Genomic DNA, 13,802 nt, shown 5'->3' on the forward strand with positions numbered 1-13,802 from the left:
TATGTGAGGGAGAGCTTAAACCATTACAAAAGTCTCTACTGACCCTGTGATTAATTTTGTTCCCTGGTAGTTACCTCTTTCTAATGTTGACAGATGTGGTTTTCTGTTTTGGTTTTTTTTTTTCTTAAGAAGCTTACTGGGTTTGCAAAGAAAGCACTAAAGGGATAAGGAGCAGATTCAACAACAACAGAGACAGATGTTTTGGTGTAATTGAATTGAAACCCTAAGACCTTCAGTAGGCCAACTATTTGTAGCCTAGGCCATCGCCTCATTTTTATTTTTATGCAAACTTAAATTCAAACTGACAGCATTTAAACTGTTTTTATTTCTCCCTTAATGTTGATGTTGATATGCAGAGTTGTTTTAGCAAAGATGATTTAATAAAGAGGTCGGATGGATTTGCGTCATTTCTACAGTGTGGAGGGGGGCACGTAGCGCACCCTGATATGATTAAGTGGTGGTGAGGAGGTATATGACCTGCCAGATATTTCTGAAAAACATGTGCCCCCCAGAAGCTCCAGTGCTGACCTGACAGGTGGGTGAGTTCTGCTTTAGTGCTTCATCCCTTTAAGACAAAGTACTGCTTTAAGAAATCCCCTGTTAGTGGCTTCCCCAATGGCTCAACAGGTAAAGAATCCACTTGCAATGCAGGACACACAGGAGACTCCAGTTCAATTCCTGGGTCGGGAAGATCCCCTGAGAAGGCATTAGCAACCCACTCTAGTATTCTTGCCTGAAAAATCCCATGGACAGAGGATCCTGGCGGGCCATAGTCCAATGAGTCACAGAGTTGAATATGCCTGAATGACTAAGCACAAGCACAGTGCCTTGCTTACCCTTCGTTGGCTACCAGTATTTCATTATGAACTTGAAAGTTTAATAGCCCTCAAAAATAGGGACTTCACTGGTGGTACAGTGGTTAAGAATTCTGCTGCTAATGAACGGGACACAGGTTCAATCCCTGGTCCAGGAAGATCATACATGCCAAGGAGCAACTAAGCCCGCGTGTCTGAGCTGTGGGCTACTGAGCCTGTGCTGCATCTACCAAGTTCACATGCTGCAACTGCTGAAGCCCACATGCCTAGAGCCCGTGCTCCACAAGAGAAGCCACCACAAGGAGAAGCCCTGGCTCACTGCAACTAGAGAAAAGCCAGAGCAGCAATGAAGACCCATCGCAGCCAAAAATAAATAAACAAACAAGTAAAATTGTACAAAAGTAGTCTCAGGATGCTGGGAGCTAGACTTTTGATAAAGAGGGCATGCAAAGCACAGATAAACCTATAAATCAGAATTTCCCAGCTGAGTGCTCTGGAGGAGCACTTTTTTTTTTAAGGAATATTAGGAGGTCTGGTGGATTTTTTTTTTTTTTAAGGCGATTTGAGGTCAACCAAGTTTGGGAAACACTGAATTCAGCAGAACTAAACAGACTTTTTACTGATGCTTTTAATGCAGCAAATATTTATTAAACACTGATTATATGCCAAAAATGGTTAGAAGTGCTTAGGATACCCCAGGGAACAAAACAGACACAGGATGCTTCCTTGTAGAGCTTACATTCTAGCAGGATTAGACAAATAATGAACAATGAATATAATAAGTAAATTGTATAAGACATGTTAAGTGGGGTATATGGTAGACTGGTAACATAAGTTTTGGAGAAAAGGGAGCATACTGTGTTTTTTTTTAAAGGAGGTTAGAGTGTGCTTCCGGAGAAGGCAATGGCAACCCACTCCAGTACTCGTGCCTGAAAAATCCCATGGACAGAGGAGCCTGGTAGGCTGCAGTCCACGGGGTCGCTAGGAGTCAGACACGAAGGAGCGACTTCCCTTTCACTTTTCCCTTTCATGCACTGGAGAAGGAAATGGCAACCCATTCCAGTATTCTTGCCTGGAGAATCCCAGGGACGGCGGAGCCTGGTGGTCTGCCGTCTGTAGGGTCGCACAGAGTCAGACACGACTGAAGTGACTTAGCAGGGTGTGCTTCATGGAATAAATGACATTTGACATTTGATTTAAATATGTTAAAGGAGTTAGTCATATAGATTTCTTGTGTATAGAGCGGGTCAGGCAAGGATGACAACCAGTGCAAAGACCTGCCGTGCGAGTGTGTTTGGAGCAACAGCAAAGAGACCAGAGTTTGTGGAACAGCCCGGGTGGGTGGAGCAGACAGACAGTGGAGAAGCCGGAAGGCAGGAGGAATGGGGAGTTGTAGATTACCTAGCCTTCATAAAGACTTTCAAACAGAAGAAAAGGAGCCATGGCAGAGTTTTGAAGAGAGGAGTAGCTTGATCTGACTTTTATTTTTAGAAGATCACTGGTTGCTGTGTTGAGAAGTAATTGAAAGAAGGCAAGGGAAAAGGCAAGGAGACAAAGCACCACTGGAAACATTCAAGCAAAGGATAAAGATGGTTAACAGGCCAGGGCAGCAGCTGAGCTGCAAGTGGGAAGTCCTTGGATCCTGGATGTGGTTTTAAGGTGGATTGGACAAGGAATGTCAGGGAGAGGGGTCAAGAAGGGACAGTGTTGTTATGAGCTGAGATAGAGAAGGCTGTAGCTGAGCTGGAGGCGGGGGGTGGGGGTGGGGGGGTGGGGAGGGATATTAACAAGCCTACTTTTGGATGTGTTGAGCTTGAGATACTTATCAGAAGTCCAAGTGGAAACATTAAGCAGGCAGTTGGTGGCTCAGATGGTAAAGAGTCTGCCTGGAATGTGGGAGACCTGGGTTCGATCCCTGGGTCAGGAAGATCCCCTGGAGAAGGGAATGGCAATCCACTCCAGTATTCTTGCCTGGAGAATCCCATGGACGGAGTAGCCTGGTGGGCTACAGTCTACAGGGTCACAAAGAGTCAGACACAACTGAGCCACGCATGCGTACGCATAGTTCTCAAAACCTTGAGACTGGCTGAGATCGCAAGAGGATAGGAAAGAGGAGTACTAAAGTATTGAGCATAGAACCACTCGAGTCCTGTCAAATCTGATAGAGGAAGGGGGATCAAATAATAGAACCGAGAAGGAATAACCAAGATGTAAGAAAAAACAAGCAAGTCCAGGAACCCAGAGGGCAGGTGAAGAAATGATTTCAAGTAGGAGGGAGAAATCAGATGCATCATTATTTCCAACAGATCTAGTACGATAAGCAGAGACTAGACCATTGAAGTCACATCCTCCTGGTTGCTGTAGGACCAGAGCACTTTCACTGACCGTGTGATGTGAACTGTGAATGCCTAGCCTAGACTTGGGGTTGGAAAATTACGCCCAGTGGGCTGTATTCATCCTGCCAAATGGTTTTTACTGTGTTTAATTGAGGGATGGGGGAGGGACAGATTTCATGATAACATGAAAACACTATGAAATTCAAATATCTGTGTCAACAAGCAAGTTTTACTGCTACACAGCCACACACACACACACCAAAAAAAAAAAGAAGAAGAATTATAGTATTTCCCATACTCACTTAGCACAGAATGTTTTTTTCACAAAACATCTCCAGTGTAGCCAAGAATTGCTTTGGGAAATACTTATGTAGATAATGGTACTTAACAAAGAGAACAGGCTCAGGTAGCTGTGAGTGCTAGGGTCAAGAGCCAGGGCCCTGGAACTCATGAGATCACAAACTTTGACCATGATGGCATCCTTCAGCAGCCAAAGTGACAGCCACTTAAGAGCAGTAGCTTCCATGTCCTGGCTGTTGCAAATAGTGCTGCAATGAACACTGGGGTGCTGTGTCTTTTTTAATTATGGTTTTCTTAGGGCATACACCCAGTATTTGTGTTGATGTACTGCAAAGACCACCACAACACTGTAAAGCGATTATCCTACAATTAAAGAAAAAGAGAGAGAGAGAGAAAATACGTACACTTTGAGGGGAAAAAAACAAAAAAACTTTTCTCATGTTTCTTCTATTGACTGGCTGTTTGCAGAAGAAGAAAGCTTACTGGCCCAGAAATACATGAAAAAAATTGCTCAAACTTCTCTAGCCATTAGGGAAATTAAAATTAAAACAAAAAGATTGATTGGGTAACATTTAGAAACCTGATTATATTGAAGTCAAAAAAGATTTTAAGAAATGAGAGCTCTCACTCACTGTTAGTGCGGCTGTAAATTGGTGCAACCATTGTGAGCATTATGGTAGTCTCCTATAAATTTGAAGATGTGGAAATTGTTCATCCTAGAGGTTTTACTCCTAGGTATTTATCCTAAAGAAACTGTTATGTATGAATGCAAGAAAATATTGACCAAAATTCACTGCAGAATTGCTTATAATAGATTATTTGTCATAGGAAAATAAGAAATAATGTCCATCAGCAAAAGAATAAATAAATAAAATGTTAATTATCCACACATTGAAGTATTGTTATGGCACTTAAAAATGAATTAACTAGGACTACATCTATCGACCCAATAAATCTAAGTATAATGTGAAGAGAAAAAAGCATGTTGCAGAGGTAAAGGTATAATTTAACACCATTTTTATAAAGTTTTCTGAAATGTGCAAAAAAATTGTAGATTATTTATGAATATATATTAAAGCATAACCATATACAGTGATAAACACTAAATAGGGGATGAAGGGAAAGGTAGAGATTTATTACTTTATTCTGTATATTTGTAATATTTATAGTATTTTATATTAAACACATATTTTAAAGAGGAAATACTTGCCACAAAAAACATAGGAAGTGTTAATACAGGGACTAAGAGAAGAGGAAACCCAAGTCAAAATAAGCAGAATCAAGCAATAACACAAGATATGCAGTGTCAAGGAGACAAATTAATTTGAGGAAATTTAAGAATTTCCTTCACACTGTATTCCTGGGAAGAAAACAGCATTCTTCTTCAGTCCTAGTAAACAGTCAGCTGTCACTGACTTGCTCACCTTTTATTTTCCAGTTGAAGAAACTGAATTTCACTATCATACTCATGCATTGGCACTTTGCATTATAGAGGGACTATTTCTACTCAGTACGTGCAAAGTATCTTCAGCCTCCTATGTGGCCATAATTTAACATAATTCCTTACCCCCTGCCCAAGGCTAATTTCTTCTCTTATTTATCTGGATACTCACCATATTAAACCTTAAATTGAACCACTTGATTGATATCAATGGAATAAACCATCATTTTAAAATATGATTATTTATTTGACAAAATAATCGTTGAATTTTTTTTTATACTCTGGCAATCTGTACACATTTGGAGAGGGAAAGATTCCTTTCTGGATTAAACTAATCATCTTTGTTCTCATTAAGCATATTATTTTGCTGAGTTGTTAAATATATTCAAATGATATTGTGTTGGATTAAGGGGACTTAAAGCCTAACCTCACTTCTTTGTCTGCCTACGACTGCCACTGGGAGTTTATTGAGTCCGGGATCAAGCATCCCACTAAGAACCTTCCCTGCAAAGAGGGACTAGAGGATGGAAACTGAAAGTGAAAAAATCTGCTTTGTTTTTCTTGAATGGCTGATGATCCAGACAGATGTTTGCCTCTAAATGATGTCAATCCACTTAACCTACTAAAACAAAGGACACAGCCCTGAAAGCAATGTCTCTTTCTTCCTTGATACCTTTTTACCTGGCACTCTAATTACTTTTAAAAGGACATGTGAAGAAGCAGTATTGATAACAGCATTGGTTGTATCCATCCACATTTTCTTCTTTTGGAAGAGATGATCCTGGCTTCTCAGTTGATTTTCTTCACCTGCATCTGGGTCACACTGATGCCAAATGCTTCTGTTGTTGCTGAAGTCAAGACGCCCCACCCACGCTGCTCCTCTTCAATGGAACAGACTCGGTAAGACATCCATACTATAGTCCTAATTTCTCTCACCAGCTGTGTCAGACCTGTGGGAAATATATCTTTAATGGTGGCACACATTTGTGGCAGTAATTGTCTCTAGAGAGACTGCTCACTCATCAAAATAAATCACTTCTGGTTATCATAGAAGGAACAGAATCTGGGGTCCATGCTGGCATTTACGTGCTTAATTTTATTCAAAGTAGTTAAAGGGCTCTTGTATGAGTCTTCTCTCAGGGATTGTATTTCTCCAATGAGCAATGCATTTATTATTAATAATGACATGAGTTTAATGTTCCATCAAAAATTTTGGAGTAGAAATTAGTCTAAGTACCGATTTCTGATGTCAAGTACTTGCGGAGTGTATATAGTTCTGTATATTGATGAGACAGTACTGAAAGGCATCAAAGCCATTTGTTGCTGTTTTCCAAGGTTCATTTTCCATTTGGAAAATCGTCTTTGAAATATCATCCTGAATGTCAGTACATTGTCATTATTATCTTATCATCAATAATCAGGGTATGTTTGGATCTGCTAGTGAAGGGGCATAGCTCTCTACTAGAATGGCGAGTTCATCTGATTTGCCTGGGGCTCCATGGTCTTTAGCATTAGAAGTCCCGGGAACCCCCTCAGTCTCAGACAAACTAGAACAACTAGTCACCGTAGTACACAGGTAATGCTTCCCTGGTGGCTCAGTAGTAAAGAATCTGCCTGCAATGCAGGAGACTCAGGAGATAAGAGTTCGATCCATGGGTCAGGAAGATCCCCTGGAGAAAGAAATGGCAACCCACTCCACTATTCTTGCCTGGGAAATCCCATGGACAGAGGAGCCTGGTGGGCTGCAGTCCATGGAGTTGCAAAGAATCAGACACAAGTGAGCAAATGAGCATGCATGCAGCCCAGTGCAATGCCTAGTACTATCCAGGTAACTTTAATAACCAATGAATGACCTCCTGTCCTAGGGAATGTCTTTCTTTTTCACCATGTGCAATATTCCCAAAAAGACCCAGTAGGAGAAATTGAGGAATGAAAGTGAGTGAGATCACCCAGCCAACCTTGGTGACATATGTTTCAGCCAGATTGCCCTCACATTTTGAATATTTATGAAGCACTCACTATAAGATCAGGGAGGAGAACATAAAAATTTAATAAATCCTTCTGAAGCCTCAGGTTTAATGACCAAAAACAAAAGCACTGTGGGGGAGTGGGGAGGAGCGGTCACTAGAGTCCTGATTCCTGTTCTGCTTTTAGAAATCAAAACCATCTCCCATACTTCCCTTCCAGACTTGGCTTCCACATTCAGATCTACAATGTTATGAAGTTTTGTCCAGTTTAAACACTTTCTGTCTTCCCCGAGGCAATTAGGCAAGCAATATTTAGGAAATGTGAGGCTGTCCAACCAGGCTGTGTGTTTTTTTCAGGCTGCTTATAACATCTAGTATGTTTTAGTAGTGTAGTATATTGTATCTAATTTTGAAACAAATGGAGATTGCTTAAAATATCATCTGTGACTTAAACAGTAGGGGGTTTGCCCAGTTTGTTTGGTGGATGTGTGGATAAGAAGGGAGATGTTCACAGGGACTCACCAGTCTCACCAACCCACTATTGGTGGGAGAATTGCTGGAGAAAAATCTGCCATGTGTATTTTTTAGATGTCATTTAATGGACAAGAAGAAAGCATCTTTCTTTGTGGTGGTGTGAGACTTTCTCTCTTATGTTAAGTGTCTCATTTTTAGACTCTAGTTAAATGAAGAGGGAACCCTGGGCTTTCTACTCTGTGCGGCCAAGAATGTTTGTTTTCACTTCTCTATATCCTAAGTGATAAGCCACAATATGATTCATTAAAATTTATACCTACCTCTACTGTTCTTCAAAGAAAAATCCTCTAGGACTCTAGGGATGGCGTAAAATATACACCCTGGTTCAGAAGCAGCCACTTAAGATGAAAGCTATGCATTGCTCCAGTGAACAGAGTAATACAACCAGCCAGCTTCTGATATATATCACTCAGCACCCTCTCAGGCAGATTTTAAGGCATTTTGACAAAAATACTGAAATTACTGTGTAAGATGGTTTATAGAGTAAGGAACCCAGGATAATTTAGACCTTAGTATATGAATAAACACTGTGAGGTTCTTTACCCCACACATGATCTGATTATCAATAATTAAATAATTAATTAATTAATAATCCACTCTGTCATCAGTTCCGTTCATTTCAGTTGCTCGGTCATGTCCGACTCTTTGCAACCCCATGGATGCAGCACGCCAGGCTTCCCTGTCCATCACCGATTCCCGGAGCTTGCTCAGACTCATGTCCATCAAGTCAGTGATACCAACTCATAATGCAAGAGAACTAATAGAATGAACATGGAAAGAAGACTTGGTCTTTCTTTGAAAATTAGGAAGTATATTTGTATATATTAGGTCACATTTATGTACATTATTTTGAGCCAGTTTTCCTACAGTCAGGCCATTTATCCTTAAACAGGCTATTAACTATTTACATTCAGAATGTAATTTTACTTTTTGCCCAAAGACTCCCTTTTTTATCTAAATACTTTAAAAATCTTTCATCCAAAGATTCATCCCTTTATTTCTTAAAAACAAAGTAGGGGAGAAGAGTTGGTGAATAAATTAGGTATGGCAGGGGAAAATGTTCCTGTTTGGCCTAGGGGAGAGATCTGGCTCCCCAGTAATGCAAAGAGGATTAGGCATCCAGACTTACTGAATATTTATTTATCCTTTCAGCAATTGTATTGAGTGCCTTCTGTAATGACAAATATTGGGTTGGGAGTTAAGAAGAACATACTGTCTCAGCCTTAAGAGTAATCAGCAGAGTGCCCAGTTTCTGTGTAAATCAGCTTGCAAGAGCCAGTTGTGAAATTTTAAGGCTGCTAAAAATAAACTTATTAAAAATTAACTTATATAAACATACACTTAAATAAATTATTTTTAATGAAAGTAATAAATACTTAAATGTCACCATTTCCTAACTACTTTACTACATTACTATTGTGCATTGTTCTCCACTATTTATATCTATTTATGTCTGGAAGAAATGCTACACTATACTGTAATATATTATGCTTTGTTGTTGTTGTTCAGCCACTCAATCATGTCCAACTCTTTGCAACCCCATGGACTGCAGCATGCCAGGGTTCCCTGTCCTTCACTATCTCCTGGAGTTTGCTCAAATTCATGTCCACTGAGTCAATGATGCCATCTAACCATCTCATCCTCTGTTATCCCCTTCTCCTGCCCTCAATGTAGTATAGTACATAGTATAGTGTAACTGTATATGTATACTAGTACTATAGTATATATATATACTAGTATATAGTATAGTATGGTATATACTATGTAGTTGTATACTATGTATTATACAACTATATAGTACAGTATACTACTGTATAGGTAGTATTGTGTATTACAGTAATATGGAATACTATATTATCATATCAACTGTAGTATACTACCATACACAAAACTTATATTAATATGGGCTACACACTTCTCTGTCATATCCATAGCTTGAAATCAGCTATGATGACAGTATGGAAATCAGCAAACACTACAAACAGGGCTTTTTTTCCTGGGGAGTCTCTTGTTAAACATTTACTAGCACATCGAGCGGAGAAGGCAATGGCACCCCACTCCTGGAAAATCCCATGGACGGAGGAGCCTGGTGGGCTACAGTCCATGGGGTCGCTAAGAGTCGGACACGACTGAGCGACTTCACTTTCACTTTTCACTTTCATACATTGGAGGAGGAAATGGCAACCCACTCCAGTGTTCTTGCCTGGAGAATCCCAGGGACGGTGGAGCCTGGTGGGCTGCCGTCTATGGGGTCGCACAGAGTCAGACACGACTGTAGTCACTTAGCAGCAGCAGCAGCAGCACATCGAGAACCTAATGTAGAAGCCAGGAGTGTCCTAGAGATTGCCAATTCAAACTGCTATGCAAGTAAGACAGAAGTGCCTGGCAGAGACTGAGGCAATTATAGGCTCAATGTTCCTCTGGGGGCAGAGGCTGGTCAGGTTAAGACTTTTCTTCTTGGAAGAGAACTTCAGCCCAGTGTCGCTAGATTTCCTGATTTTTCAAAAGAAGAATTCAGATTTTCATGCAAAATTTTCCAATTTAATACAAAAGTTTTCTTTCAGTAACTACTAAAAGCAGAATCATTTTTTCTAGGAAAGGGAAGAAGGTAGAAGACAAAGGGGCTTCACGTGATTCTTATATGGAATCAGACCAGAAAGTTCTGAGCTAAATCTGGTTCTCTGTCATAAATTAACCTCCCTTATTAAGCACATTTGCTTCTCTTGCCTTTGTCTGTTCTGTCTTCATTTTATTAGCCTTTCTACTTGGATGCTTTTTTTTTCAAGTCGGGGTCTTCAAATAGGGCACTTATGCTCCTAGAGTATAATGTTCCCCGAAGGGTGCATGCAAGCTCTCAGAGGCACATGTGAGCACGAAAAGTTTTAAAATAATTATTTCTGGATCTCTGACTTCCTCTGACCTCTTTCCTAAAATGGATCCTCCTGAAAATTTGCCTGCAGTCTTCTCTGTAGCCTCCCTTTAATGATTGCTCTGTCCCATTTGGCAAAATAAAAGCACACACACCTCTTCCTTTTTCTGAATCTTAACTATGTGTGTTACATGGGTGGATAAAACCCACCTGGGTACAAAGAATTCATTACAGATGTTGTTGTTAAGGTAGCTGATGACTTTAGTTTAAATAACACATCCTTTTCCAAAATGTTTTCCCTTATTTCTGTTTTTCTTTTTTTTGCTTTCAACAATACTGAAGAAAGAACCCACTTAATTTGTCAGGTTATAAATCATTAGAAAGAATTCTTGATGATACACCACAATGTGAATTTTGAAAAATAAGTAATAAGGAATTGTTTAAGTTATAGTACTGAAATAAAATTTCTTCCAATTCCATGTCCATGAATGAAGTTTTTCTGTATTTTCATCTATAGAAGTAAAAAATAGGATCAAGGAAGTATAAATCAAAACAATGAGATATCACCCCACATCTATTAGAAGGGCTTTATCAAAAAAGACAAGAAATAACAAGTGCAATGAGTAATATCCATACACAGATACACAAAATAGGGGAAATGTACCATCACTTTATTAAGAAATACTTCTCCAATAAAATTTAATCATAATTTTAATAATTATTTATCAATATTTATGTGAGTTATGGTTTGCTCCATTTTTAATAGTCATAGAGGCTACTAAAGAATTTATTTCAATGCGTATACATGTCTTCTTGGAAAGAAATATGATAGGTGATAAAATTCAATGAAGAAAAGAAAATGGAAATGCAAGTTTCAAGAAAACGAGGAATGAGACAAAACTTCTGATTTTTAAAGAGGAGCTTATTCATGTATTTTAAAATGCATATTTTGAGTATTTCAGGTTCATTGGATACATTTAAAGGAGGGATATAAGTTTTATTTTAAATTATCAATATTTAATTTTAAATTTTCTGATGAAAAAATTGAAGATGACTACTTAAATATGTGTGAGGCTTTCAAAATTATTTCAGAGGGTGTCTAAGCCACATAAACCTTTTTGAGAAATAGATGGTATATAAAGTCAAAAGTAAGTAAACATAGGACATCTCACTACACGTAAGTAGAGCCCTCAGGTAAGAAGAGGTGTGTGTGCTTTCAGGTACTGCCAGGAGTGCCTTTCATGCATGCACGCTCAGTCATTCAGTCATGTCCAACTCTGCGACCCCATGGACTGTAGCCCACCAGGCTCCTCTGTCCGTGGGATTTCCCAGTCAGGAATATTGGAGTGGGTTGCCATTTCATACTCCAGGGGATCTTCCCAACCCAAGGATCGAACCCTGTCTCCTGCTTGGCAAGCAGATTTGTAACCACTGTGCCACCTGGGAAGCCTCTTGCCTTTCATAGCAGGCTGCATGTTCATTGTTCTGGGGATTCTTTATTCTTTTTTGAGGATTACGATTCTGGAAATTTATTAGGATTTTTTTCTCCATTAGGGAAGCTACATGCAAAAGATACAACATACAGAATATCTTTAAATAACACAACTCCCGGACAGGGACAGGGTGATATTTGGGGGAGGGGCATTCTGTCTTTGCTTTTCTATGTTCTATGTTAAATTTTTAAATTTTTTTTGTTCCTCTGGATGGAATTTCTGAGATGGGTATTTTGGGGATTCTTAATTAAGATTCATCCCTTCCAATCTCTGGAGGGCTATGCTTTTGAAACGAGTACTAGAGATTGCCGTTGTGTTATATTACTAAAGAAGTTCACAAATTTCCACCCAAGGTAACATTACATTTTTTGTAAAATAATAACAACCAGCTAGCTTTTATAAAATGTCTATTATTTTTCAGACCGGTAGCTCTCCTGAGAAATCATTATAAATGCAAATTCTCATACCCTAAAACTATGGAATCAGAAACTCTGGGCATGGAGCCCAGCAAACCTGGTAATTGAGATTCATGCCAAAGAATATAGTACTTACAAAACATGTGGTAGAGGGCCTGGAACACAGTAGGCATTTAATAAAAACTAATTGCTATTACTTTTTCAATCAATGGATCATTCTAGCTCCTTGAAAGAGGTTTTATAGTTAAGAGATCCTTGGAAGACATAGTTCTGTGTGTCAGTTATTCATAGGATAAAATGACTTGTGTTTAAAATCAAACTCATTTGTCTTCTACTCAAAATCAGATTTGTTCTTCCAACTTCCCTGTTTCTATCTATTGCAAAAATACATACATAAATCTCTGAGGGTTTCAGCCAGAAACTTCTGTACTTAAAGATCATACTGGGTGCTCTCCAGTGCCCATAAACCTGGGCATATTTCTTAAACCAGCTGCTTCAGGATGTGAAATTCTCACCATCAAAGTATTGAATTAAGAAATTGTGTCCACAAGTATTACATTAAAAATTGATGTGTATTTCCTGAAGAAGACATGTATCAGTGCAAAAGCCAATCAAGAAAGAGTTAACTAGAACTTGCCTAGTAGAGCCCTCAGCGTCTTGTGTTAATGCCACTGCTGACAATGACAGTCATGGTGACAGGAATGTTCTTTTTTTAAAAAAAAATTTATTTATTTATTTATGGCTGTGCTGGGTCTTCGTTGCTGTGTGGGCTCTCTCTAATTGCAGCAAGCCAGGAATACTCTCCAACTGCAGGCTTGTCATTTTGGTGGCTGCTCTTGTTGCAGTTGCCACGCTCTAGAGCACAGGTGCACCCCACTCCAGTACTCTTGCCTGGAAAATCCCATGGATGGAGGAGCCTGGTAGGCTACAGTCCATGGGGTCGCACAGAGTCGGACACGACTGAAGCGACTTAGCAGCAGCAGCAGCAGCAGCAGAGCACAGGTGCAATAGTTGTGGTGCATGGGCTTCGTTGCTCCATGGCATGTGGGATCTTCCCGGACCAGGGATGGAATCTGTGTCTCCTGTGTTGGCAGGCGGACTCTTTACCACTGAGACACCAGGGGAGCCCAGGAATGTTCTTCTGGAAGAAGGACTGAGCAAGGTCTCAGGCACCTGGGACAAGAAGCCGGCTCCATGTCACTTACAGAGGGACTGTGCTGCCACAGACAGTCTGCCCCCACACTTAGAACATGTCTGGGAAGTATGTGTCACAGCACAGGAAATGAGTCAGGGAGACCCAGCAACTTGCCTGAGTTCAGAGCCCCAGGGAGCCACGGGCTTCACTCCCAGATCAGGTCTCCATGCACACCGGAAAGGCCACCCACTTTGCCTTTGCCCTAGGAAGTGCACCTGCTTCACCACTGGACCAATCTTAGGTCCAGTCAACTGTCAGATCATCCATTTTCTCCTGGGATTCCTCTCCATGCCCATAGCCCTCCCTCAGTTCCAGAATCTACTACAGAGATTCTTCCTCGAATCCCAATCAGCACCTATATTTTTTGCACATTTTGTAAAACACTGTTTTCATCAGTTTAAAGTTTTCAGGTCTTTTGTTTTGCTTTTTCTTAACA

At 40.0% G+C, this 13,802-nt stretch overlaps 1 protein-coding gene across 1 annotated transcript in view; it reads left to right on the plus strand.

The window, feature by feature from the left end:
• GABRR3 (gamma-aminobutyric acid type A receptor subunit rho3) overlaps positions 1 to 13,802 on the plus strand; it is a 79,630-nt gene that overhangs the window by 27,335 nt on the left and 38,493 nt on the right. Inside the window, exons 6-7 of the mRNA XM_081572566.1 lie at positions 357 to 535; positions 5,666 to 5,792. Coding sequence (XP_081428692.1) covers positions 5,668 to 5,792 — 125 coding nt within the window. The 5' untranslated portion in view covers positions 357 to 535; positions 5,666 to 5,667. The remainder of the gene's footprint in view (positions 1 to 356; positions 536 to 5,665; positions 5,793 to 13,802) is intronic.

The sequence above is a fragment of the Giraffa tippelskirchi genome, chromosome 2 (assembly GCF_054371585.1).
Source record: "Giraffa tippelskirchi isolate mGirTip1 chromosome 2, T2T-mGirTip1v1.2.pri, whole genome shotgun sequence".
In the NCBI taxonomy this organism is placed as follows: domain Eukaryota; kingdom Metazoa; phylum Chordata; class Mammalia; order Artiodactyla; family Giraffidae; genus Giraffa; species Giraffa tippelskirchi.